The sequence below is a fragment of the Ixodes scapularis genome, unplaced genomic scaffold, assembly GCF_016920785.2.
Source record: "Ixodes scapularis isolate PalLabHiFi unplaced genomic scaffold, ASM1692078v2 PGA_scaffold2__306_contigs__length_199485367, whole genome shotgun sequence".
NCBI lineage: Eukaryota > Metazoa > Arthropoda > Arachnida > Ixodida > Ixodidae > Ixodes > Ixodes scapularis.
Window position 1 is genome coordinate 182,846,085 of NW_024609857.1, and position 27,337 is coordinate 182,873,421.

General features: G+C 46.6%; 1 protein-coding gene and 1 non-coding gene across 2 annotated transcripts in view; one reads left to right on the plus strand and one right to left on the minus strand.

Annotated features, from left to right (window-relative positions):
* Positions 1 to 27,337, minus strand: part of LOC121836676 (gastric triacylglycerol lipase-like) — a 113,819-nt gene that overhangs the window by 35,877 nt on the left and 50,605 nt on the right. The window contains exon 4 of the mRNA XM_042291637.1: positions 3,832 to 3,982. Coding sequence (XP_042147571.1) covers positions 3,832 to 3,982 — 151 coding nt within the window. The remainder of the gene's footprint in view (positions 1 to 3,831; positions 3,983 to 27,337) is intronic.
* On the plus strand, positions 11,930 to 12,004 carry Trnaa-ugc. The gene has a single exon. It is a non-coding gene; the product is annotated as a tRNA-Ala (tRNA).

A 27,337-nucleotide genomic window follows, 5' to 3' on the forward strand; every position in this document is an offset into this window, starting at 1 on the left:
CAGGAATTCGTAAAAAAGGCTAGATGGATGAAGGATGCAATAAAATAAATGTACATCCAAACACAGATTTGTTTAGAGCTGTATTTACGGCACAAAAATAATTTGTACTTGACTACCGCGAAAAATTGACAACTAGCCTTTACGTGACTGGCCACAAGCCATCTGGTGTTTACGCTATTTCGAGAGCCTCCTATGGGCTCTAAAAGTTACTTATTAATCTCCGTTCTTTTATTGCACTTATCTTTTCTAATTAATTTTAATGTTTCAGAAACAACAAGTATAAAAAAAATCGTTACTTTCGTTTTAGACTGGTACGACTTGAGCGGGAGCTGTGACCCGCCTGCACCGCTGTACGAGGGCACATTGCTGGCCTCGGAGCTTTTTGCGAAGAGGTTCGCTGGTGTCCGAGGCGTGTCGTCGTAGGGACGAAGCCCTATCTGCTTGATGTGGTCGAGAAGTCTACGCTTAAAATCCGGATTCATCTCAAAATACGCAGACTACCGTTGCTCCCACCATCAGCACAGCCACCTAAGAACACAGCGGGAGCCCAAGTTTTGCACAAGTCCAAGAGGCTTGCCTACGCTTTCAGACGAGTAGCCAAGCCAATCCAAGCGCCTTGCCTCTCCTTCAAGCGAAGTGCAGTAGCGCGAGAGGGAACAGTGTAAAGAACGACCGTTACAACCCGCTTGACAAAAACAACAACAACAAAAAATCGTATCGTACCGTATATGTAGCTCAAATTTTTTCTCGGTGTACATTTATTTCATAACATCGGTTTTCGATTCAGGCCGTTTAAGCATTTTTCTGTTTGCGTATATCCTTCAAGGCGTAACTTAGAGCAGGGTGATAGAAACACAATGCCAAAAAAGTCTGTGGCATGCTTGCTAGCAGTGTCGCGTTTTTTTACACTTTAATGATGCTCCATTGCGAACGGCGATACTGTTGACTTTTTTGGGTGACGAGACAAAGGTGCTTGAGTCAGAAACTCATCCATGTTCGAAGATGTCTAATATATTGTAGATATTGTAAATAAAGAAAAAAACCAATACTGTCATTTTTCCCTTTAGTTTCGGCTTGGTTTTTTTGACAATGTTTTGGCAGAGTGAAACGCTTCATAGAAAACAAAACCTTGTATTCCCACTAAATTTGCAATTAATGTGTTTAACTGATCCTCAGGAATAGATCGTTGTAGTAGGTTTTATTTATCATTATACTGTAGACCTAAATATTCACTGTGTTGAAAAATGTACTACATTGGTTACTATATTGTACCTGGAACTCCCGTCAAAGTAAAAAGCAGCAAATATACGAAATTTGTTTTGCACAAACAAAAGTTATGAAAAACTTAGAAATTGATCTAAAGGTTAAACTATAATGCCAAACTTCGAGTTTGCTAAAAAATAAGCAAAATAAACATACGGAATTGGAAGCGCCTTTTCCCAATTCTTATCGATTTTATTATTCCTTAATAAGGACGAGGCAGAGTCAGAAAGTAACAGCGATTTAGCCGTGAGAATATGAAATCTAGTGATATACCGCTGCGTTGCAAATATATTTTGACATACCACATAAAGGAGCTGGCACGCCGGCCTCGCGGCTTGATGTGAACTGTCACGTGACCACAGGACTTTCAAAATTGCCGCCCCTTTTTTCGCATGTAGCAGGGAGGAAAATCGTTCGGTTATATGATGTTTGGGCGCAGAGGGCGAAAAACAAGCGGATATTCATCGCAGGATGCTCAACCAGTACGGAGACGCCTGAGTACCGCTTCGGCAGGTCTACGAATAGAACAAGATGTTTTAAGTGGAGCGTTCAGTTTGACGGACGCACCATGGTTCGTACGGGCTCACACTTCGACTACGCCGGACGCAATCTCTGCAGTGGAACGTCTCATACACGAGAACCGGTGTGTCACCATTGAAGAACTGGCTGAAGAATTGAATATTCATTACGGCTTGATGTAGCATACAAAAAATTATATTGTGCATTACCACAAAGTATCTTCCAGGTGGGTACTAATATGACGTACGTCGCACCATAAGGAGCGGCGTGTGTCAGCTTGTCAGACTCTACTGCGACGCTACCAAGCTGAGAGAGATGATTTTCGTAAAGCATTGTCACCGGTGATGAATGCTAGGTACACTACACTCTTAGAAATGCCTGCGCGTCTACTTACCGGCAAAACACTAAAAGAGCCAATCTCTAAGATCTAAAAAATCAGCTCAGCAAATGATGAGGCAGAACATCCGTTTAGAGCTAAAAGTGAAGTCTGCGCTTTGGCATTACGCAATGCAAAGCGTTCTGCTTGCATTGCATAATGCCAAAGCGCAGACTTACTTTTGATGTCTAAACAGATGTTTCGCCTCATCATTCGCTGAGTTGATTTCCTAGATCGCAGTGATTGGCTCTTCGAGAGTTTTGCGGGTAAGTAGACGCGCAGGCATTTCTTAGACTGTACGCCCAGCGAGAGACCAAACGAGCAAGCAAGAAGTGGTGACACACGACGTGACCAAGGCCCAAGAACTTCAAGATAGTGCCAACGCTGGCCAAGGTAATGTTTAAGGTCTTTTGGGACCATAAATGTCCAATAGTCTCCAGTGACTATTGGGCCTTTATGCCGAAGGGACTCATTCTGAACAATGCAACATACTGCAACCTGCTTGAGAACCACTTGAATCCTGCAATCAGGTCAAAGCGTCGCGGATTGCTGAGCTCTGGGATGTTGATGCAGCACGACGATGCGCGCCCTCACACGGCATGTAAGACAGCGGGAAAAAATCAATGGACTGCGGTTCGACTTAATTCCGCACCAACCATACTCGTTAGACCTTGCACGGTGTGAGTTTTACTTATTCGTACCTTCCAAAGGGGCTTTTGGGGGAAAAATGTTTGATACGCATGATGACCTGAGAGCGGCCGTGCATAGTTAGCTCCGGGGTAAGCCACAATAATTTTTTTTCCCCCGGCATCAATGCACTGGTGAAGCGTTGGAGCGCATGTATTGAGCGAGGTGGTGACTATGTTCAAAATATTCAAGGGCTTTTCATGATATCTATGCTACCACGCAAATAACAATAAATTGCGCTTACTTTTTGACTCTCCCTCGTATTAAAACACGCCGAAGACACTTAAGACTGAATTACGTGTAGGAAATCGAAAGGCTTCGTACACGCCGCGCATTCCTACAAGCAGCGCGCCACGTCTTCGTTTTGCATACGGCGCTCTGGCGGTGACGTCACGCTCCCCCACTGCGCAGGCGCGGCACCCCCGCCGGCTCCACGGCTTCCGTGACGAAGCATCTGCCTTCCCTAGGGAAAAAGCCATTTGTATGAGGAATTTCTTGTGACCAATTAACACATATGAATCATACATGATATATATCAAGATATAAGAAGCGTATAAGAACCGTAATAAGACCTAATAAGATATATTATGACATATAGGAACCATATGAGAAACATATGAGATACATCTCACAGTTTTTTTTATATGGTTCTTATATCTTATATATATTGAATGATTCACATGTTTTTATTGGACAGAAACTGCTCATACAAATGAGATTTTGCAGTATAGTTGCTGTGCTTTTCTTTGTTTTTTTTTTCTGAGGCGCGTCCGCTTTGACCTTGAGCGGCGCGTGCTTGATGGCGTGTTTTTAAGGCCATCGTTCGAGCACAACGCCAACGCCGCCTTTGCACGCAGTGGGACATAGAAGGCTTTCGACCTTATTAAAAAAACTCATAGTAGGCACTCTTATCTCCGTTCAATATTCGTGTCAGGGTTTCATAAAGACTAGGGCGTAAAACACCATGGACGTATTTTTCAAGTTACCTTTTTGTTGTATTCTGGTTTTTCGGAAAGCAGTGCGAACATTTGCAGCGCTCCTTGCGACCATCCGACATACTGCAGTTTTTCTTTTCCCGTTATCTTCAGAATAGTGTCGATTATTGAGGGTAGATCTTCCGAGGCCATTTCGTCAATGCTGGTAAAATTGAAATCCCGGTCAGAATTTCACAACTGCGACACACATCACGCGTCCTGATCCTTCGATTCGTTACGGCCAGAGAAATTGAAATATCTCAGGAAGAATGGGCGGAACCTTAGACGTCAATATGTATTTAGCCATTTTTTAGTCCGAGACTTCATGAGGAGGAAACACAAAATGCGTTCTTCATAGCTAGAGCGCAAGCCACTAAAGCACACGCTGCTGAAGGTTGAAGCACGTTTGCTGAGATATATGAGTAAAACAACAACAAATAAATTTTCTTTTAGGACACACTATGCTACAAGAAATGAGACTTTACAATCTTCTGTAATGCGATGTCGGAGAGCAGCTCTTGAGGAGGAGGGTAGGGTATGCCTCCCCTCCCCCTCCTTTTTTCCAGTCCTCATCTAATCCTCGCCTTCCATTTTGAGGAAACGTTTTGTGAAATCTTCCTATAAATTTGGAGGGTTAAGTTTCCCCGCTAAATTTAGAGGGTTAAGTCTCCCCGCTAAATATACAGGGTTAAGTTTCCCGCTAAATTTAGCGGGAAAATTAGCAAACATTTTCTGCTGAATGGGATTGGAAGAGAAGAGGAGAAGGGGAGAGTACGGAGTGAGAGGAGGGGCATACCTCCCGTTCGTACCCTCCCTCTCTCCTCCTCAAGAGCTGCGCTCGAATTTAGCATTACACCGAATTGTAAAGGTCTTTCAATTTTTCAAAGGTCCTCAAAAATAATGCACCACAAAATTCCTTGTAATCTAGAAAAACAACACATACTCCCTGATTTTCAACACGGTTTTCGGAGCAAGTGTTCAACTGAAACAACGCTGCAAGTGCAAAAATAAGTATTCAAATCTATCGAGAATAAAGAGCTTATTCTAGGTGTGCATGTAGACATACCTAAGGACTTTGATTTGATTAATCATAGCATACTATTGAAACATTAGAGCAGTATTGTATCCTAGGAACTGGGCTTAAACGTTTGGTATTATATCAGAAATATCCGAAGCAGATTGATAGCATAAATAATTATAAGTCAGCAACCAAATGAATTATGACTGGAGTCCCCCAGGGGAGTCTACCTGGGCGGCTGTTGTTTTTAATATTTATTATCGAACACTAATTTTATTGAAGGTTACACAAGTTCTGAGATCGAAAGTGCGCCAGAAGTTGCTTTCGAAAACCTAAACATATGGACGCAAGTTAATGGACTAAAAATTAACAGAGACAAAACTATACGCGTACTGTTTAGGCCACCGAATCGTAAAACTTTGTTGCGTTTAAATATCGCGATGAATTCATCGTCTTTAGATATTGCGAATTCATTAAAAGTTGTTGGTGTTATTTTTAAAGAGTCAATTTCTTGAACTGAACACGTTGAGTATATCCAACAAAAGTTTGCAAAACGGTAGGAGTAGTATCTAAAACTTGTTTTATGTTTCCTACGCGAGTAAAGTTGCTCTTGTATTATTCTCTGATCTGCACACATTACGAGAACTTTCTCTTGGTTTGATGAAAAACAGCGAAACAAAATTTAACAGCACAATTTTACAACAGACTGGTGGCAGCTGATAAAACCCGTTTGCTCTACTGACGTCTAACCCCTGGTTAGCTCAGTTGGTAGAGCGCTCCACCTGTAATGGAGAGGTCTCGGGATCGATACCCGGACCAGGCGGATTTTTTCGGTCGCGCGCCAGTCAACTAGCTGTGTTTGGAGATTTGTGTTTGTCCTTTGTCCCCCTTGTTCTCCTTCTCCAGGGATTATTTCCATCATTCTTGTCCAGCTTGCTTGCCTCTTTGCATTAAATTGCATTATAATCATAACCTTAAATTGCAAGATTCACCCTTGTGGGTGTTAGACTGGTGGCAGCTGATAAAACCCGTTTGCTCTACTGACGTCTAACCCCTGGTAAGCTCAGTTGGTAGAGCGCTCCACCTGTAATGGAGAGGTCTCGGGATCGATACCCGTACCAGGCGGACTTTTTCGGTCGCGCGCCAGTCACATAGCTGTGTTTGGAGATTTGCGTTTGTCCTTTGTCCCCTTTGTTCCCCTTCTCCAGGGATTACTTTCATCATTCTTGTCCAGCTTGCTTGCCTCTTTGCATTTAATTGCATTATAATCATAACCTTAAATTGCAAGATTCATCCTTGTGGGTGTTAGACTGGTGGCAGCTGATAAAACCCGTTTGCTCTACTGACGTCTAACCCCTGGTTAGCTCAGTTGGTAGAGCGCTCCACCTGTAATGGAGAGGTCTCGGGATCGATACCCGTACCAGGCGGACTTTTTCGGTTGCGCGCCAGTCACCTAACTGTGTTTGGAGATTTGTGTTTGTCCTTTGTCCCCCTTGTTCCCCTTCTCCAGTCATTATTTTCTTCATTATTGTCCAGCTTGCTTGCCTCTTTGCATTTAATTGCATTATAATCATAACCTTAAATTGCAAGATTCACCCTTGTTGGTGTTAGTCTGGTGGCAGCTGATAAAACCCGTTTGCTCTACTGACGTCTAGCCCCTGGTTAGCTCAGTTGGTAGAGCGCTCCACCTGTAATGGAGAGGTCTCGGGATCGATACCCGGACCAGGCGGACTTTTTCGGTCGCGCGCCAGTCACCTAGCTGTGTTTGGAGATTTGTGTTTGTCCTTTGTCCCCCTTGTTCCCCTTCTCCAGGGATTATTTTCACCATTCTTGTCCAGCTTGCTTGCCCCTTTGCATTTAATTGCATTATAATCATAACCTTAAATTGCAAGATTTACCGTTGTGGGTGTTAGACTGGTGGCAGCTGATGAAACCCGTTTGCTCTACTGACGCCTAACCCCTGGTTAGCTCAGTTGGTAGAGCGCTCCACCTGTAATGGAGAGGTCTCGGGATCGATACCCGGACCAGGCGGACTTTTTCGGTCGCGCGCCAGTCACCTAGCTGTGTTTGGAGATTTGTGTTTGTCCTTTGTCCCCCTTGTTCCCCTTCTCCAGGGATTATTTTCACCATTCTTGTCCAGCTTGCTTGCCCCTTTGCATTTAATTGCATTATAATCATAACCTTAAATTGCAAGATTTACCGTTGTGGGTGTTAGACTGGTGGCAGCTGATGAAACCCGTTTGCTCTACTGACGCCTAACCCCTGGTTAGCTCAGTTGGTAGAGCGCTCCACCTGTAATGGAGAGGTCTCGGGATCGATACCCGGACCAGGCGGACTTTTTCGGTCGCGCGCCAGTCACCTAGCTGTGTTTGGAGATTTGTGTTTGTCCTTTGTCCCCCTTGTTCCCCTTCTCCAGGGATTATTTTCATCATTTTTGTCCAGCTTGCTTGCCTCTTTGCATTTAATTGCATTATAATCATAACCTTAAATTGCAAGATTCACCCTTGTGGGTGCTAGACTGGTGGCAGCTGATAAAACCCGTTTGCTCTACTGACGTCTAACCCCTGGTTAGCTCAGTTGGTAGAGCGCTCCACCTGTAATGGAGAGGTCTCGGGATCGATACCCGTACCAGGCGGATTTTTTCGGTCGCGCGCCAGTCACCTAGCTGTGTTTGGAGATTTGTGTTTGTCCTTTGTCTCCCTTGTTCTCCTTCTCCAGGGATTATTTTCATCATTCTTGTCCAGCTTGCTTGCCCCTTTGCATTTAATTGCATTATAATGATAACCTTAAATTGCAAAATTCACCCTGGTTGGTGTTAGACTGGTGGCAGCTGATAAAACCCGTTTGCTCTACTGACGTCTAACCCCTGGATAGCTCAGTTGGTAGAGCGCTCCACCTGTAATGGAGAGGTCTCGGGATCGATACCCGTGCCAGGCGGACTTTTTCGGTTGCGCGCCAGTCACCTAACTGTGTTTTGAGATTTGTGTTTGTCCTTTGTCCTCCTTGTTCCCCTTCTCCAGTGATTATTTTCATCATTATTGTCCAGCTTGCTTGCCTCTTTGCATTTAATTGCATTATAATCATAACCTTAAATTGCAAGATTCACCCTTGTTGGTGTTAGACTGGTGGCAGCTGATAAAACCCGTTTGCTCTACTTACGTCTAGCCCCTGGTTAGCTCAGTTGGTAGAGCGCTCCACCTGTAATGGAGAGGTCTCGGGATCGATACCCGTACCAGGCGGACTTTTTCGGTCGCGCGCCAGTCACCTAGCTGTGTTTGGAGATTTGTGTTTGTCCTTTGTCCCCCTTGTTCCCCTTCTCCAGGGATTATTTTCATCATTCTTGTCCAGCTTGCTTGCCTCTTTGCATTTAATAGCATTATAATCATAACCTTAAATTGCAAGATTCACCCTTGTTGGTGTTAGACTGGTGGCAGCTGATAAAACCCGTTTGCTCTACTGACGTCTAACCCCTGGTTAGCTCAGTTGGTAGAGCGCTCCACCTGTAATGGGGAGGTCTCGGGATCGATACCCGGACCAGGCGGACTTTTTCGGTCGCGCGCCAGTCACCTAGCTGTGTTTGGAGATTTGTGTTTGTCCTTTGTCCCCCTTGTTCCCCTTCTCCAGGGATTATTTTCATCATTCTTGTCCAGCTTGCTTGCCCCTTTGCATTTAATTGCATAATAATCATAACCTTAAATTGCAAGATTTACCGTTGTGGGTGTTAGACTGGTGGCAGCTGATGAAACCCGTTTGCTGTACTGACGTCTAACCCCTGGTTAGCTCAGTTGGTAGAGCGCTCCACCTGTAATGGAGAGGTCTCGGGATCGATACCCGGACCAGGCGGACTTTTTCGGTCGCGCGCCAGTCACCTAGCTGTGTTTGGAGATTTGTGTTTGTCCTTTGTCCCCCTTGTTCCCCTTCTCCAGGGATTATTTTCATCATTTTTGTCCAGCTTGCTTGCCTCTTTGCATTTAATTGCATTATAATCATAACCTTAAATTGCAAGATTCACCCTTGTGGGTGCTAGACTGGTGGCAGCTGATAAAACCCGTTTGCTCTACTGACGTCTAACCCCTGGTTAGCTCAGTTGGTAGAGCGCTCCACCTGTAATGGAGAGGTCTCGGGATCGATACCCGGACTAGGCGGACTTTTTCGGTCGCGCGCCAGTCACCTAGCTGTGTTTGGAGATTTGTGTTTGTCCTTTGTCCCCCTTGTTCCCCTTCTCCAGGGATTATTTTCATCAATCTTTTCCAGCTTGCTTGCCCCTTTGCATTTAATTGCATTATAATCATAACCTTAAATTGCAAGATTCACCCTTGTGGGTGTTAGACTGGTGGCAGCTGATAAAACCCGTTTGCTCTACTGACGTCTAACCCCTGGTTAGCTCAGTTGGTAGAGCGCTCCACCTGTAATGGAGAGGTCTCGGGATCGATACCCGTACCAGGCGGATTTTTTCGGTCGCGCGCCAGTCACCTATCTGTGTTTGGAGATTTGTGTTTGTCCTTTGTCCCCCTTGTTCCCCTTCTCCAGGGATTATTTTCATCATTCTTGTCCAGCTTGCTTGCCCCTTTGCATTTAATTGCATTATAATCATAACCTTAAATTGCAAGATTCACCCTTGTGGGTGTTAGAATGGTGGCAGCTGATAAAACCCGTTTGCTCTACTGACGTCTAACCCCTGGTTAGCTCAGTTGGTAGAGCGCTCCACCTGTAATGGAGAGGTCTCGGGATCGATACCCGTACCAGGCGGACTTTTTCGGTCGCGCGCCAGTCACCTAGCTGTGTTTGGAGATTTGTGTTTGTCCTTTGTCCCCCTTGTTCCCCTTCTGCAGGGATTATTTTCATCATTCTTGTCCAGCTTGCTTGCCCCTTTGCATTTAATTTCATTATAATCATAACCTTAAATTGCAAGATTCACCCTTGTGGGTGTTAGACTGGTGGCAGCTGATAAAACCCGTTTGCTCTACTGACGTCTAACCCCTGGTTAGCTCAGTTGGTAGAGCGCTCCACCTGTAATGGAGAGGTCTCGGGATCGATACCCGTACCAGGCGGATTTTTTCGGTCACGCGCCAGTCACCTAGCTGTGTTTGGAGATTTGTGTTTGTCCTTTGTCTCCCTTGTTCTCCTTCTCCAGGGATTATTTTCATCATTCTTGTCCAGCTTGCTTGCCCCTTTGTATTTAATTGCATTATAATCATAACCTTAAATTGCAAAATTCACCCTGGTTGGTGTTAGACTGGTGGCAGCTGATAAAACCCGTTTGCTCTACTGACGTCTAAACCCTGGATAGCTCAGTTGGTAGAGCGCTCCACCTGTAATGGAGAGGTCTCGGGATCGATACCCGTGCCAGGCGGACTTTTTCGGTTGCGCGCCAGTCACCTAACTGTGTTTGGAGATTTGTGTTTGTCCTTTGTCCTCCTTGTTCCCCTTCTCCAGTGATTATTTTCATCATTATTGTCCAGCTTGCTTTCCTCTTTGCATTTAATTGCATTATAATCAAAACCTTAAATTGCAAGATTCACCCTTGTTGGTGTTAGACTGGTGGCAGCTGATAAAACCCGTTTGCTCTACTGACGTCTAGCCCCTGGTTAGCTCAGTTGGTAGAGCGCTCCACCTGTAATGGAGAGGTCTCGGGATCGATACCCGGACCAGGCGGACTTTTTCGGTCGCGCGCCAGTCACCTAGCTGTGTTTGGAGATTTGTGTTTGTCCTTTGTCCCCCTTGTTCCCCTTCTCCAGGGATTATTTTCATCATTCTTGTCCAGCTTGCTTGCTCCTTTGCATTTAATTGCATTATAATCATAACCTTAAATTGCAAGATTTACCGTTGTGGGTGTTAGACTGGTGGCAGCTGATGAAACCCGTTTGCTCTACTGACGTCTAACCCCTGGTTAGCTCAGTTGGTAGAGCGCTCCACCTGTAGTGGAGAGGTCTCGGGATCGATACCCGTACCAGGCGGACTTTTTCGGTCGCGCGCCAGTCACCTAGCTGTGTTTGGAGATTTGTGTTTGTCCTTTGTCCCCCTTGTTCCCCTTCTCCAGGGATTATTTTCATCATTCTTGTCCAGCTTGCTTGCCCCTTTGCATTTAATTGCATTATAATCATAACCTTAAATTGCAAAATTCACCCTGGTTGGTGTTAGACTGGTGGCAGCTGATAAAACCCGTTTGCTCTTCTGACGTCTAACCAATGGTTAGCTCAGTTGGTAGAGCGCTCCACCTGTAATGGAGAGGTCTCGGGATCGATACCCGGACCAGGCGGACTTTTTCGGTCGCGCGCCAGTCACCTAGCTGTGTTTGGAGATTTGTGTTTGTCCTTTGTCCCCCTTGTTCCCCTTCTCCAGTGATTATTTTCATCATTATTGTCCAGCTTGCTTGCCTCTTTGCATTTAATTGCATTATAATGATAACCTTAAATTGCAAGGTTCACCCTTGTTGGTGTTAGACTGGTGGCAGCTGATAAAACCCGTTTGCTCTACTAACGTCTAACCCCTGGTTAGCTCAGTTGGTAGAGCGCTCCACCTGTAATGGAGAGGTCTCGGGATCGATACCCGGACCAGGCGGACTTTTTCGGTCGCGCGCCAGTCACCTAGCTGTGTTTGGAGATTTGTGTTTGTCCTTTGTCCCCCTTGTTCCCCTTCTCCAGGGATTATTTTCATCATTCTTGTCCAGCTTGCTTGCCCCTTTGCATTTAATTGCATTATAATCATAACCTTAAATTGCAAGATTTACCGTTGTGGGTGTTAGACTGGTGGCAGCTGATGAAATCCGTTTGCTCTACTGACGTCTAACCCCTGGTTAGCTCAGTTGGTAGAGCGCTCCACCTGTAGTGGAGAGGTCTCGGGATCGATACCCGTACCAGGCGAACTTTTTCGGTCGCGCGCCAGTCACCTAGCTGTGTTTGGAGATTTGTGTTTGTCCTTTGTACCCCTTGTTCCCCTTCTCCAGGGATTATTTTCATCATTCTTGTCCAGCTTGCTTGCCCCTTTGCATTTAATTGCATTATAATAATGACCTTAAATTGCAAAATTCACCCTGGTTGGTGTTAGACTGGTGGCAGCTGATAAAGCCCGTTTGCTCTTCTGACGTCTAACCCCTGGTTAGCTCAGTTGGTAGAGCGCTCCACCTGCAATGGAGAGGTCTCGGGATCGATACCCGAACCAGACGGACTTTTTCGGTCGCGCGCCAGTCACCTAGCTGTGTTTGGAGATTTGTGTTTGTCCTTTGTCCCCCTTGTTCCCCTTCTCCAGTGATTATTTTCATCATTATTGTCCAGCTTGCTTGCCTCTTTGCATTTAATTGCATTATAATCATAACTTTAAATTGCAAGGTTCACCCTTGTTGGTGTTAGACTGGTGGCAGCTGATAAAACCCGTTTGCTCTACTTACGTCTAACCCCTGGTTAGCTAAGTTGGTAGAGCGCTCCGCCTGTAATGGAGAGGTCTCGGGATCGATACCCGTACCCGGTGGACTTTTTCGGTGGCGCGCCAGTCACCTAGCTGTGTTTGGAGATTTGTGTTTGTCCTTTGTCCCCCTTGTTCCCCTTCTCCAGTGATTATTTTCATCATTATTGTCCAGCTTGCTTGCCTCTTTGCATTTAATAGCATTATAATCATAACCTTAAATTGCAAGATTCACCCTTGTTGGTGTTAGACTGGTGGCAGCTGATAAAACCCGTTTGCTCTACTGACGTCTAACCCCTGGTTAGCTCAGTTGGTAGAGCGCTCCACCTGTAATGGGGAGGTCTCGGGATCGATACCCGGACCAGGCGGACTTTTTCGGTCGCGCGCCAGTCACCTAGCTGTGTTTGGAGATTTGTGTTTGTCCTTTGTCCCCCTTGTTCCCCTTCTCCAGGAATTATTTTCATCATTCTTGTCCAGCTTGCTTGCCCCTTTGCATTTAATTGCATTATAATCATAACCTTAAATTGCAAGATTTACCGTTGTGGGTGTTAGACTGGTGGCAGCTGATGAAACCCGTTTGCTCTACTGACGTCTAACCCCTGGTTAGCTCAGTTGGTAGAGCGCTCCACCTGTAATGGAGAGGTCTCGGGATCGATACCCGGACCAGGCGGACTTTTTCGGTCGCGCGCCAGTCACCTAGCTGTGTTTGGAGATTTGTGTTTGTCCTTTGTCCCCCTTGTTCCCCTTCTCCAGGGATTATTTTCATCATTCTTGTCCAGCTTGCTTGCCTCTTTGCATTTAATTGCATTATAATCATAACCTTAAATTGCAAGATTCACCCTTGTGGGTGCTAGACTGGTGGCAGCTGATAAAACCCGTTTGCTCTACTGACGTCTAACCCCTGGTTAGCTCAGTTGGTAGAGCGCTCCACCTGTAATGGAGAGGTCTCGGGATCGATACCCGGACTAGGCGGACTTTTTCTGTCGCGCACCAGTCACCTAGCTGTGTTTGGAGATTTGTGTTTGTCCTTTGTCCCCCTTGTTCCCCTTCTCCAGGGATTATTTTCATCATTCTTGTCCAGCTTGCTTGCCCCTTTGCATTTAATTGCATTATAATCATAACCTTAAATTGCAAGATTCACCCTTGTGGGTGTTAGACTGGTGGCAGCTGATAAAACCCGTTTGCTCTACTGACGTCTAACCCCTGGTTAGCTCAGTTGGTAGAGCGCTCCACCTGTAATGGAGAGGTCTCGGGATCGATACCCGTACCAGGCGGATTTTTTCGGTCGCGCGCCAGTCACCTATCTGTGTTTGGAGATTTGTGTTTGTCCTTTGTCCCCCTTGTTCCCCTTCTCCAGGGATTATTTTCATCATTCTTGTCCAGCTTGCTTGCCCCTTTGCATTTAATTGCATTATAATCATAACCTTAAATTGCAAGATTCACCCTTGTGGGTGTTAGACTGGTGGCAGCTGATAAAACCCGTTTGCTCTACTGACGTCTAACCCCTGGTTAGCTCAGTTGGTAGAGCGCTCCACCTGTAATGGAGAGGTCTCGGGATCGATACCCGTACCAGGCGGACTTTTTCGGTCGCGCGCCAGTCACCTAGCTGTGTTTGGAGATTTGTGTTTGTCCTTCGTCCCCCTTGTTCCCCTTCTCCAGGGATTATTTTCATCATTCTTGTCCAGCTTGCTTGCCCCTTTGCATTTAATTGCATTATAATCATAACCTTAAATTGCAAGATTCACCCTTGTGGGTGTTAGACTGGTGGCAGCTGATAAAACCCTTTTGCTCTACTGACGTCTAACCCCTGGTTAGCTCAGTTGGTAGAGCGCTCCACCTGTAATGGAGAGGTCTCGGGATCGATACCCGTACCAGGCGGACTTTTTCGGTCGCGCGCCAGTCACCTAACTGTGTTTGGAGATTTGTGTTTGTCCTTTGTCCCCCTTGTTCCCCTTCTGCAGGGATTATTTTCATCATTCTTGTCCAGCTTGCTTGCCTCTTTGCATTTAATTGCATTATAATCATAACCTTAAATTGCAAGATTCACCCTTGTGGGTGTTAGACTGGTGGCAGCTGATAAAACCCTTTTGCTCTACTGACGTCTAACCCCTGGTTAGCTCAGTTGGTAGAGCGCTCCACCTGTAATGGAGAGGTCTCGGGATCGATACCCGTACCAGGCGGACTTTTTCGGTCGCGCGCCAGTCACCTATCTGTGTTCGGAGATTTGTGTTTGTCCTTTGTCCCCCTTGTTCTCCTTCTCCAGGGATTATTTTCATCATTCTTGTCCAGCTTGCTTGCCCCTTTGCATTTAATTTCATTATAATCATAACCTTAAATTGCAAAATTCACCCTGGTTGGTGTTAGACTGGTGGCAGCTGATAAAACCCGTTTGCTCTACTGACGTCTAACCCCTGGATAGCTCAGTTGGTAGAGCGCTCCACCTGTAATGGAGAGGTCTCGGGATCGATACCCGTGCCAGGCGGACTTTTTCGGTTGCGCGCCAGTCACCTAACTGTGTTTGGAGATTTGTGTTTGTCCTTTGTCCTCCTTGTTCCCCTTCTCCAGTGATTATTTTCATCATTATTGTCCAGCTTGCTTGCCTCTTTGCATTTAATTGCATTATAATCATAACCTTAAATTGCAAGATTCACCCTTGTTGGTGTTCGACTGGTGGCAGCTGATAAAACCCGTTTGCTCTACTGACGTCTAGCCCCTGGTTAGCTCAGTTGGTAGAGCGCTCCACCTGTAATGGAGAGGTCTCGGGATCGATACCCGGACCAGGCGGACTTTTTCGGTCGCGCGCCAGTCACCTAGCTGTGTTTGGAGATTTGTGTTTGTCCTTTGTCCCCCTTGTTCCCCTTCTGCAGGGATTATTTTCATCATTCTTGTCCAGCTTGCTTGCCCCTTTGCATTTAATTGCATTATAATCATAACCTTAAATTGCAAGATTTACCGTTGTGGGTGTTAGACTGGTGGCAGCTGATGAAATCCGTTTGCTCTACTGACGTCTAACCCCTGGTTAGCTCAGTTGGTAGAGCGCTCCACCTGTAGTGGAGAGGTCTCGGGATCGATACCCGTACCAGGCGAACTTTTTCGGTCGCGCGCCAGTCACCTAGCTGTGTTTGGAGATTTGTGTTTGTCCTTTGTCCCCCTTGTTCCCCTTCTCCAGGGATTATTTTCATCATTCTTGTCCAGCTTGCTTGCCCCTTTGCATTTAATTGCATTATAATAATGACCTTAAATTGCAAAATTCACCCTGGTTGGTGTTAGACTGGTGGCAGCTGATAAAACCCGTTTGCTCTTCTGACGTCTAACCCCTGGTTAGCTCAGTTGGTAGAGCGCTCCACCTGTAATGGAGAGGTCTCGGGATCGATACCCGTACCAGACGGACTTTTTCGGTCGCGCGCCAGTCACCTAGCTGTGTTTGGAGATTTGTGTTTGTCCTTTGTCCCCCTTGTTCCCCTTCTCCAGTGATTATTTTCATCATTATTGTCCAGCTTGCTTGCCTCTTTGCATTTAATTGCATTATAATCATAACCTTAAATTGCAAGGTTCACCCTTGTTGGTGTTAGACTGGTGGCAGCTGATAAAACCCGTTTGCTCTACTTACGTCTAACCCCTGGTTAGCTAAGTTGGTAGAGCGCTCCGCCTGTAATGGAGAGGTCTCGGGATCGATACCCGTACCCGGTGGACTTTTTCGGTGGCGCGCCAGTCACCTAGCTGTGTTTGGAGATTTGTGTTTGTCCTTTGTCCCCCTTGTTCCCCTTCTCCAGTGATTATTTTCATCATTATTGTCCAGCTTGCTTGCCTCTTTGCATTTAATAGCATTATAATCATAACCTTAAATTGCAAGATTCACCCTTGTTGGTGTTAGACTGGTGGCAGCTGATAAAACCCGTTTGCTCTACTGACGTCTAACCCCTGGTTAGCTCAGTTGGTAGAGCGCTCCACCTGTAATGGGGAGGTCTCGGGATCGATACCCGAACCAGGCGGACTTTTTCGGTCGCGCGCCAGTCACCTAGCTGTGTTTGGAGATTTGTGTTTGTCCTTTGTCCCCCTTGTTCCCCTTCTCCAGGGATTATTTTCATCATTCTTGTCTAGCTTGCTTGCCCCTTTGCATTTAATTGCATTATAATCATAACCTTAAATTGCAAGATTTACCGTTGTGGGTGTTAGACTGGTGGCAGCTGATGAAACCCGTTTGCTCTACTGACGTCTAACCCCTGGTTAGCTCAGTTGGTAGAGCGCTCCACCTGTAATGGAGAGGTCTCGGGATCGATACCCGGACCAGGCGGACTTTTTCGGTCGCGCGCCAGTCACCTAGCTGTGTTTGGAGATTTGTGTTTGTCCTTTGTCCCCCTTGTTCCCCTTCTCCAGGGATTATTTTCATCATTCTTGTCCAGCTTGCTTGCCTCTTTGCATTTAATTGCATTATAATCATAACCTTAAATTGCAAGATTCACCCTTGTGGGTGCTAGACTGGTGGCAGCTGATAAAACCCGTTTGCTCTACTGACGTCTAACCCCTGGTTAGCTCAGTTGGTAGAGCGCTCCACCTGTAATGGAGAGGTCTCGGGATCGATACCCGGACTAGGCGGACTTTTTCGGTCGCGCGCCAGTCACCTAGCTGTGTTCGGAGATTTGTGTTTGTCCTTTGTCCCCCTTGTTCTCCTTCTCCAGGGATTATTTTCATCATTCTTGTCCAGCTTGCTTGCCCCTTTGCATTTAATTTCATTATAATCATAACCTTAAATTGCAAAATTCACCCTGGTTGGTGTTAGACTGGTGGCAGCTGATAAAACCCGTTTGCTCTACTGACGTCTAACCCCTGGATAGCTCAGTTGGTAGAGCGCTCCACCTGTAATGGAGAGGTCTCGGGATCGATACCCGTGCCAGGCGGACTTTTTCGGTTGCGCGCCAGTCACCTAACTGTGTTTGGAGATTTGTGTTTGTCCTTTGTCCTCCTTGTTCCCCTTCTCCAGTGATTATTTTCATCATTATTGTCCAGCTTGCTTGCCTCTTTGCATTTAATTGCATTATAATCATAACCTTAAATTGCAAGATTCACCCTTGTTGGTGTTCGACTGGTGGCAGCTGATAAAACCCGTTTGCTCTACTGACGTCTAGCCCCTGGTTAGCTCAGTTGGTAGAGCGCTCCACCTGTAATGGAGAGGTCTCGGGATCGATACCCGGACCAGGCGGACTTTTTCGGTCGCGCGCCAGTCACCTAGCTGTGTTTGGAGATTTGTGTTTGTCGTTTGTCCCCCTTGTTCCCCTTCTGCAGGGATTATTTTCATCATTCTTGTCCAGCTTGCTTGCCCCTTTGCATTTAATTGCATTATAATCATAACCTTAAATTGCAAGATTTACCGTTGTGGGTGTTAGACTGGTGGCAGCTGATGAAATCCGTTTGCTCTACTGACGTCTAACCCCTGGTTAGCTCAGTTGGTAGAGCGCTCCACCTGTAGTGGAGAGGTCTCGGGATCGATACCCGTACCAGGCGAACTTTTTCGGTCGCGCGCCAGTCACCTAGCTGTGTTTGGAGATTTGTGTTTGTCCTTTGTCCCCCTTGTTCCCCTTCTCCAGGGATTATTTTCATCATTCTTGTCCAGCTTGCTTGCCCCTTTGCATTTAATTGCATTATAATAATGACCTTAAATTGCAAAATTCACCCTGGTTGGTGTTAGACTGGTGGCAGCTGATAAAACCCGTTTGCTCTTCTGACGTCTAACCCCTGGTTAGCTCAGTTGGTAGAGCGCTCCACCTGTAATGGAGAGGTCTCGGGATCGATACCCGTACCAGACGGACTTTTTCGGTCGCGCGCCAGTCACCTAGCTGTGTTTGGAGATTTGTGTTTGTCCTTTGTCCCCCTTGTTCCCCTTCTCCAGTGATTATTTTCATCATTATTGTCCAGCTTGCTTGCCTCTTTGCATTTAATTGCATTATAATCATAACCTTAAATTGCAAGGTTCACCCTTGTTGGTGTTAGACTGGTGGCAGCTGATAAAACCCGTTTGCTCTACTTACGTCTAACCCCTGGCTAGCTAAGTTGGTAGAGCGCTCCGCCTGTAATGGAGAGGTCTCGGGATCGATACCCGTACCCGGTGGACTTTTTCGGTGGCGCGCCAGTCACCTAGCTGTGTTTGGAGATTTGTGTTTGTCCTTTGTCCCCCTTGTTCCCCTTCTCCAGTGATTATTTTCATCATTATTGTCCAGCTTGCTTGCCTCTTTGCATTTAATAGCATTATAATCATAACCTTAAATTGCAAGATTCACCCTTGTTGGTGTTAGACTGGTGGCAGCTGATAAAACCCGTTTGCTCTACTGACGTCTAACCCCTGGTTAGCTCAGTTGGTAGAGCGCTCCACCTGTAATGGGGAGGTCTCGGGATCGATACCCGAACCAGGCGGACTTTTTCGGTCGCGCGCCAGTCACCTAGCTGTGTTTGGAGATTTGTGTTTGTCCTTTGTCCCCCTTGTTCCCCTTCTCCAGGGATTATTTTCATCATTCTTGTCTAGCTTGCTTGCCCCTTTGCATTTAATTGCATTATAATCATAACCTTAAATTGCAAGATTTACCGTTGTGGGTGTTAGACTGGTGGCAGCTGATGAAACCCGTTTGCTCTACTGACGTCTAACCCCTGGTTAGCTCAGTTGGTAGAGCGCTCCACCTGTAATGGAGAGGTCTCGGGATCGATACCCGGACCAGGCGGACTTTTTCGGTCGCGCGCCAGTCACCTAGCTGTGTTTGGAGATTTGTGTTTGTCCTTTGTCCCCCTTGTTCCCCTTCTCCAGGGATTATTTTCATCATTCTTGTCCAGCTTGCTTGCCTCTTTGCATTTAATTGCATTATAATCATAACCTTAAATTGCAAGATTCACCCTTGTGGGTGCTAGACTGGTGGCAGCTGATAAAACCCGTTTGCTCTACTGACGTCTAACCCCTGGTTAGCTCAGTTGGTAGAGCGCTCCACCTGTAATGGAGAGGTCTCGGGATCGATACCCGGACTAGGCGGACTTTTTCTGTCGCGCACCAGTCACCTAGCTGTGTTTGGAGATTTGTGTTTGTCCTTTGTCCCCCTTGTTCCCCTTCTCCAGGGATTATTTTCATCATTCTTGTCCAGCTTGCTTGCCCCTTTGCATTTAATTGCATTATAATCATAACCTTAAATTGCAAGATTCACCCTTGTGGGTGTTAGACTGGTGGCAGCTGATAAAACCCGTTTGCTCTACTGACGTCTAACCCCTGGTTAGCTCAGTTGGTAGAGCGCTCCACCTGTAATGGAGAGGTCTCGGGATCGACACCCGTACCAGGTGGATTTTTTCGGTCGCGCGCCAGTCACCTATCTGTGTTTGGAGATTTGTGTTTGTCCTTTGTCCCCCTTGTTCCCCTTCTCCAGGGATTATTTTCATCATTCTTGTCCAGCTTGCTTGCCCCTTTGCATTTAATTGCATTATAATCATAACCTTAAATTGCAAGATTCACCCTTGTGGGTGTTAGACTGGTGGCAGCTGATAAAACCCGTTTGCTCTACTGACGTCTAACCCCTGGTTAGCTCAGTTGGTAGAGCGCTCCACCTGTAATGGAGAGGTCTCGGGATCGATACCCGTACCAGGCGGACTTTTTCGGTCGCGCGCCAGTCACCTAGCTGTGTTTGGAGATTTGTGTTTGTCCTTCGTCCCCCTTGTTCCCCTTCTCCAGGGATTATTTTCATCATTCTTGTCCAGCTTGCTTGCCCCTTTGCATTTAATTGCATTATAATCATAACCTTAAATTGCAAGATTCACCCTTGTGGGTGTTAGACTGGTGGCAGCTGATAAAACCCGTTTGCTCTACTGACGTCTAACCCCTGGTTAGCTCAGTTGGTAGAGCGCTCCACCTGTAATGGAGAGGTCTCGGGATCGATACCCGTACCAGGCGGACTTTTTCGGTCGCGCGCCAGTCACCTAGCTGTGTTCGGAGATTTGTGTTTGTCCTTTGTCCCCCTTGTTCTCCTTCTCCAGGGATTATTTTCATCATTCTTGTCCAGCTTGCTTGCCCCTTTGCATTTAATTTCATTATAATCATAACCTTAAATTGCAAAATTCACCCTGGTTGGTGTTAGACTGGTGGCAGCTGATAAAACCCGTTTGCTCTACTGACGTCTAACCCCTGGATAGCTCAGTTGGTAGAGCGCTCCACCTGTAATGGAGAGGTCTCGGGATCGATACCCGTGCCAGGCGGACTTTTTCGGTTGCGCGCCAGTCACCTAACTGTGTTTGGAGATTTGTGTTTGTCCTTTGTCCTCCTTGTTCCCCTTCTCCAGTGATTATTTTCATCATTATTGTCCAGCTTGCTTGCCTCTTTGCATTTAATTGCATTATAATCATAACCTTAAATTGCAAGATTCACCCTTGTTGGTGTTCGACTGGTGGCAGCTGATAAAACCCGTTTGCTCTACTGACGTCTAGCCCCTGGTTAGCTCAGTTGGTAGAGCGCTCCACCTGTAATGGAGAGGTCTCGGGATCGATACCCGGACCAGGCGGACTTTTTCGGTCGCGCGCCAGTCACCTAGCTGTGTTTGGAGATTTGTGTTTGTCCTTTGTCCCCCTTGTTCCCCTTCTCCAGGGATTATTTTCATCATTCTTGTCCAGCTTGCTTGCCCCTTTGCATTTAATTGCATTATAATCATAACCTTAAATTGCAAGATTTACCGTTGTGGGTGTTAGACTGGTGGCAGCTGATGAAACCCGTTTGCTCTACTGACGTCTAACCCCTGGTTAGCTCAGTTGGTAGAGGGCTCCACCTGTAGTGGAGAGGTCTCGGGATCGATACCCGTACCAGGCGGACTTTTTCGGTCGCGCGCCAGTCACCTAGCTGTGTTTGGAGATTTGTGTTTGTTCTTTGTCCCCCTTGTTCCCCTTCTCCAGTGATTATTTTCATCATTATTGTCCAGCTTGCTTGCCTCTTTGCATTTAATAGCATTATAAACATAACCTTAAATTGCAAGATTCACCCTTGTTGGTGTTAGACTGGTGGCAGCTGATAAAACCCGTTTGCTCTACTGACGTCTAACCCCTGGTTAGCTCAGTTGGTAGAGCGCTCCACCTGTAATGGGGAGGTCTCGGGATCGATACCCGGACCAGGCGGACTTTTTCGGTCGCGCGCCAGTCACCTAGCTGTGTTTGGAGATTTGTGTTTGTCCTTTGTCCCCCTTGTTCCCCTTCTCCAGGGATTATTTTCATCATTCTTGTCCAGCTTGCTTGCCCCTTTGCATTTAATTGCATTATAATCATAACCTTAAATTGCAAGATTTACCGTTGTGGGTGTTAGACTGGTGGCAGCTGATGAAACCCGTTTGCTCTACTGACGTCTAACCCCTGGTTAGCTCAGTTGGTAGAGCGCTCCACCTGTAATGGAGAGGTCTCGGGATCGATACCCGGACCAGGCGGACTTTTTCGGTCGCGCGCCAGTCACCTAGCTGTGTTTGGAGATTTGTGTTTGTCCTTTGTCCCCCTTGTTCCCCTTCTCCAGGGATTATTTTCATCATTCTTGTCCAGCTTGCTTGCCTCTTTGCATTTAATTGCATTTAATCATAACCTTAAATTTCAAGATTCACCCTTGTGGGTGCTAGACTGGTGGCAGCTGATAAAACCCGTTTGCTCTACTGACGTCTAACCCCTGGTTAGCTCAGTTGGTAGAGCGCTCCACCTGTAATGGAGAGGTCTCGGGATCGATACCCGGACTAGGCGGACTTTTTCGGTCGCGCGCCAGTCACCTAGCTGTGTTTGGAGATTTGTGTTTGTCCTTTGTCCCCCTTGTTCCCCTTCTCCAGGGATTATTTTCATCATTCTTGTCCAGCGTGCTTGCCCCTTTGCATTTAATTGCATTATAATCATAACCTTAAATTGCAAGATTCACCCTTGTGGGTGTTAGACTGGTGGCAGCTGATAAAACCCGTTTGCTCTACTGACGTCTAACCCCTGGTTAGCTCAGTTGGTAGAGCGCTCCACCTGTAATGGAGACGTCTCGGGATCGATACCCGTACCAGGCGGATTTTTTCGGTCGCGCGCCAGTCACCTATCTGTGTTTGGAGATTTGTGTTTGTCCTTTGTCCCCCTTGTTCCCCTTCTCCAGGGATTATTTTCATCATTCTTGTCCAGCTTGCTTGCCCCTTTGCATTTAATTGCATTATAATCATAACTTTAAATTGCAAGATTCACCCTTGTGGGTGTTAGACTGGTGGCAGCTGATAAAACCCGTTTGCTCTACTGACGTCTAACCCCTGGTTAGCTCAGTTGGTAGAGCGCTCCACCTGTAATGGAGAGGTCTCGGGATCGATACCCGTACCAGGCGGACTTTTTCGGTCGCGCGCCAGTCACCTAGCTGTGTTTGGAGATTTGTGTTTGTCCTTTGTCCTCCTTGTTCCCCTTCTGCAGGGATTATTTTCATCATTCTTGTCCAGCTTGCTTGCCCCTTTGCATTTAATTTCATTATAATCATAACCTTAAATTGCAAGATTCACCCTTGTGGGTGTTAGACTGGTGGCAGCTGATAAAACCCGTTTGCTCTACTGACGTCTAACCCCTGGTTAGCTCAGTTGGTAGAGCGCTCCACCTGTAATGGAGAGGTCTCGGGATCGATACCCGTACCAGGCGGATTTTTTCGGTCGCGCGCCAGTCACCTAGCTGTGTTTGGAGATTTGTGTTTGTCCTTTGTCTCCCTTGTTCTCCTTCTCCAGGGATTATTTTCATCATTCTTGTCCAGCTTGCTTGCCCCTTTGCATTTAATTGCATTATAATCATAACCTTAAATTGCAAAATTCACCCTGGTTGGTGTTAGACTGGTGGCAGCTGACAAAACCCGTTTGCTCTACTGACGTCTAACCCCTGGATAGCTCAGTTGGTAGAGCGCTCCACCTGTAATGGAGAGGTCTCGGGATCGATACCCGTGCCAGGCGGATTTTTTCGGTCGCGCGCCAGTCACCTAGCTGTGTTTGGAGATTTGTGTTTGTCCTTTGTCTCCCTTGTTCTCCTTCTCCAGGGATTATTTTCATCATTCTTGTCCAGCTTGCTTGCCCCTTTGCATTTAATTGCATTATAATCACAACCTTAAATTGCAAAATTCACCCTGGTTGGTGTTAGACTGGTGGCAGCTGATAAAACCCGTTTGCTCTACTGACGTCTAACCCCTGGATAGCTCAGTTGGTAGAGCGCTCCACCTGTAATGGAGAGGTCTCGGGATCGATACCCGTGCCAGGCGGACTTTTTCGGTTACGCGCCAGTCACCTAACTGTGTTTGGAGATTTGTGTTTGTCCTTTGTCCTCCTTGTTCCCCTTCTCCAGTGATTATTTTCATCATTATTGTCCAGCTTGCTTGCCTCTTTGCATTTAATTGCATTATAATCATAACCTTAAATTGCAAGATTCACCCTTGTTGGTGTTAGACTGGTGGCAGCTGATAAAACCCGTTTGCTCTACCGACGTCTAGCCCCTGGTTAGCTCAGTTGGTAGAGCGCTCCACCTGTAATGGAGAGGTCTCGGGATCAATACCCGGACCAGGCGGACTTTTTCGGTCGCGCGCCAGTCACCTAGCTGTGTTTGGAGGTTTGTGTTTGTCCTTTGTCCCCCTTGTTCCCCTTCTCCAGGGATTATTTTCATCATTCTTGTCCAGCTTGCTTGCCCCTTTGCATTTAATTGCATTATAATCATAACCTTAAATTGCAAGATTTACCGTTGTGGGTGTTAGACTGGTGGCAGCTGATGAAACCCGTTTGCTCTACTGACGCCTAACCCCTGGTTAGCTCAGTTGGTAGAGCGCTCCACCTGTAATGGAGAGGTCTCGGGATCGATACCCGGACCAGGCGGACTTTTTCGGTCGCGCGCCAGTCACCTAGGTGTGTTTGGAGATTTGTGTTTGTCCTTTGTCCCCCTTGTTCCCCTTCTCCAGGGATTATTTTCATCATTTTTGTCCAGCTTGCTTGCCTCTTTGCATTTAATTGCATTATAATCATAACCTTAAATTGCAAGATTCACCCTTGTTGGTGCTAGACTGGTGGCAGCTGATAAAACCCGTTTGCTCTACTGACGTCTAACCCCTGGTTAGCTCAGTTGGTAGAGCGCTCCACCTGTAATGGAGAGGTCTCGGGATCGATACCCGTACCAGGCGGATTTTTTCGGTCGGGCGCCAGTCACCTAGCTGTGTTTGGAGATTTGTGTTTGTCCTTTGTCTCCCTTGTTCTCCTTCTCCAGGGATTATTTTCATCATTCTTGTCCAGCTTGCTTGCCCCTTTGCATTTAATTGCATTATAATCATAACCTTAAATTGCAAAATTCACCCTGGTTGGTGTTAGACTGGTGGCAGCTGATAAAACCCGTTTGCTCTACTGACGTCTAACCCCTGGATAGCTCAGTTGGTAGAGCGCTCCACCTGTAATGGAGAGGTCTCGGGATCGATACCCGTGCCAGGCGGACTTTTTCGGTTGCGCGCCAGTCACCTAACTGTGTTTTGAGATTTGTGTTTGTCCTTTGTCCTCCTTGTTCCCCTTCTCCAGTGATTATTTTCATCATTATTGTCCAGCTTGCTTGCCTCTTTGCATTTAATTGCATTATAATCATAACCTTAAATTGCAAGATTCACCCTTGTTGGTGTTAGACTGGTGGCAGCTGATAAAACCCGTTTGCTCTACTTACGTCTAGCCCCTGGTTAGCTCAGTTGGTAGAGCGCTCCACCTGTAATGGAGAGGTCTCGGGATCGATACCCGTACCAGGCGGACTTTTTCGGTCGCGCGCCAGTCACCTAGCTGTGTTTGGAGATTTGTGTTTGTCCTTTGTCCCCCTTGTTCCCCTTCTCCAGGGATTATTTTCATCATTCTTGTCCAGCTTGCTTGCCTCTTTGCATTTAATAGCATTATAATCATAACCTTAAATTGCAAGATTCACCCTTGTTGGTGTTAGACTGGTGGCAGCTGATAAAACCCGTTTGCTCTACTGACGTCTAACCCCTGGTTAGCTCAGTTGGTAGAGCGCTCCACCTGTAATGGGGAGGTCTCGGGATCGATACCCGGACCAGGCGGACTTTTTCGGTCGCGCGCCAGTCACCTAGCTGTGTTTGGAGATTTGTGTTTGTCCTTTGTCCCCCTTGTTCCCCTTCTCCAGGGATTATTTTCATCATTCTTGTCCAGCTTGCTTGCCCCTTTGCATTTAATTGCATAATAATCATAACCTTAAATTGCAAGATTTACCGTTGTGGGTGTTAGACTGGTGGCAGCTGATGAAACCCGTTTGCTGTACTGACGTCTAACCCCTGGTTAGCTCAGTTGGTAGAGCGCTCCACCTGTAATGGAGAGGTCTCGGGATCGATACCCGGACCAGGCGGACTTTTTCGGTCGCGCGCCAGTCACCTAGCTGTGTTTGGAGATTTGTGTTTGTCCTTTGTCCCCCTTGTTCCCCTTCTCCAGGGATTATTTTCATCATTTTTGTCCAGCTTGCTTGCCTCTTTGCATTTAATTGCATTATAATCATAACCTTAAATTGCAAGATTCACCCTTGTGGGTGCTAGACTGGTGGCAGCTGATAAAACCCGTTTGCTCTACTGACGTCTAACCCCTGGTTAGCTCAGTTGGTAGAGCGCTCCACCTGTAATGGAGAGGTCTCGGGATCGATACCCGGACTAGGCGGACTTTTTCGGTCGCGCGCCAGTCACCTAGCTGTGTTTGGAGATTTGTGTTTGTCCTTTGTCCCCCTTGTTCCCCTTCTCCAGGGATTATTTTCATCAATCTTTTCCAGCTTGCTTGCCCCTTTGCATTTAATTGCATTATAATCATAACCTTAAATTGCAAGATTCACCCTTGTGGGTGTTAGACTGGTGGCAGCTGATAAAACCCGTTTGCTCTACTGACGTCTAACCCCTGGTTAGCTCAGTTGGTAGAGCGCTCCACCTGTAATGGAGAGGTCTCGGGATCGATACCCGTACCAGGCGGATTTTTTCGGTCGCGCGCCAGTCACCTATCTGTGTTTGGAGATTTGTGTTTGTCCTTTGTCCCCCTTGTTCCCCTTCTCCAGGGATTATTTTCATCATTCTTGTCCAGCTTGCTTGCCCCTTTGCATTTAATTGCATTATAATCATAACCTTAAATTGCAAGATTCACCCTTGTGGGTGTTAGAATGGTGGCAGCTGATAAAACCCGTTTGCTCTACTGACGTCTAACCCCTGGTTAGCTCAGTTGGTAGAGCGCTCCACCTGTAATGGAGAGGTCTCGGGATCGATACCCGTACCAGGCGGACTTTTTCGGTCGCGCGCCAGTCACCTAGCTGTGTTTGGAGATTTGTGTTTGTCCTTTGTCCCCCTTGTTCCCCTTCTGCAGGGATTATTTTCATCATTCTTGTCCAGCTTGCTTGCCCCTTTGCATTTAATTTCATTATAATCATAACCTTAAATTGCAAGATTCACCCTTGTGGGTGTTAGACTGGTGGCAGCTGATAAAACCCGTTTGCTCTACTGACGTCTAACCCCTGGTTAGCTCAGTTGGTAGAGCGCTCCACCTGTAATGGAGAGGTCTCGGGATCGATACCCGTACCAGGCGGATTTTTTCGGTCACGCGCCAGTCACCTAGCTGTGTTTGGAGATTTGTGTTTGTCCTTTGTCTCCCTTGTTCTCCTTCTCCAGGGATTATTTTCATCATTCTTGTCCAGCTTGCTTGCCCCTTTGTATTTAATTGCATTATAATCATAACCTTAAATTGCAAAATTCACCCTGGTTGGTGTTAGACTGGTGGCAGCTGATAAAACCCGTTTGCTCTACTGACGTCTAAACCCTGGATAGCTCAGTTGGTAGAGCGCTCCACCTGTAATGGAGAGGTCTCGGGATCGATACCCGTGCCAGGCGGACTTTTTCGGTTGCGCGCCAGTCACCTAACTGTGTTTGGAGATTTGTGTTTGTCCTTTGTCCTCCTTGTTCCCCTTCTCCAGTGATTATTTTCATCATTATTGTCCAGCTTGCTTTCCTCTTTGCATTTAATTGCATTATAATCAAAACCTTAAATTGCAAGATTCACCCTTGTTGGTGTTAGACTGGTGGCAGCTGATAAAACCCGTTTGCTCTACTGACGTCTAGCCCCTGGT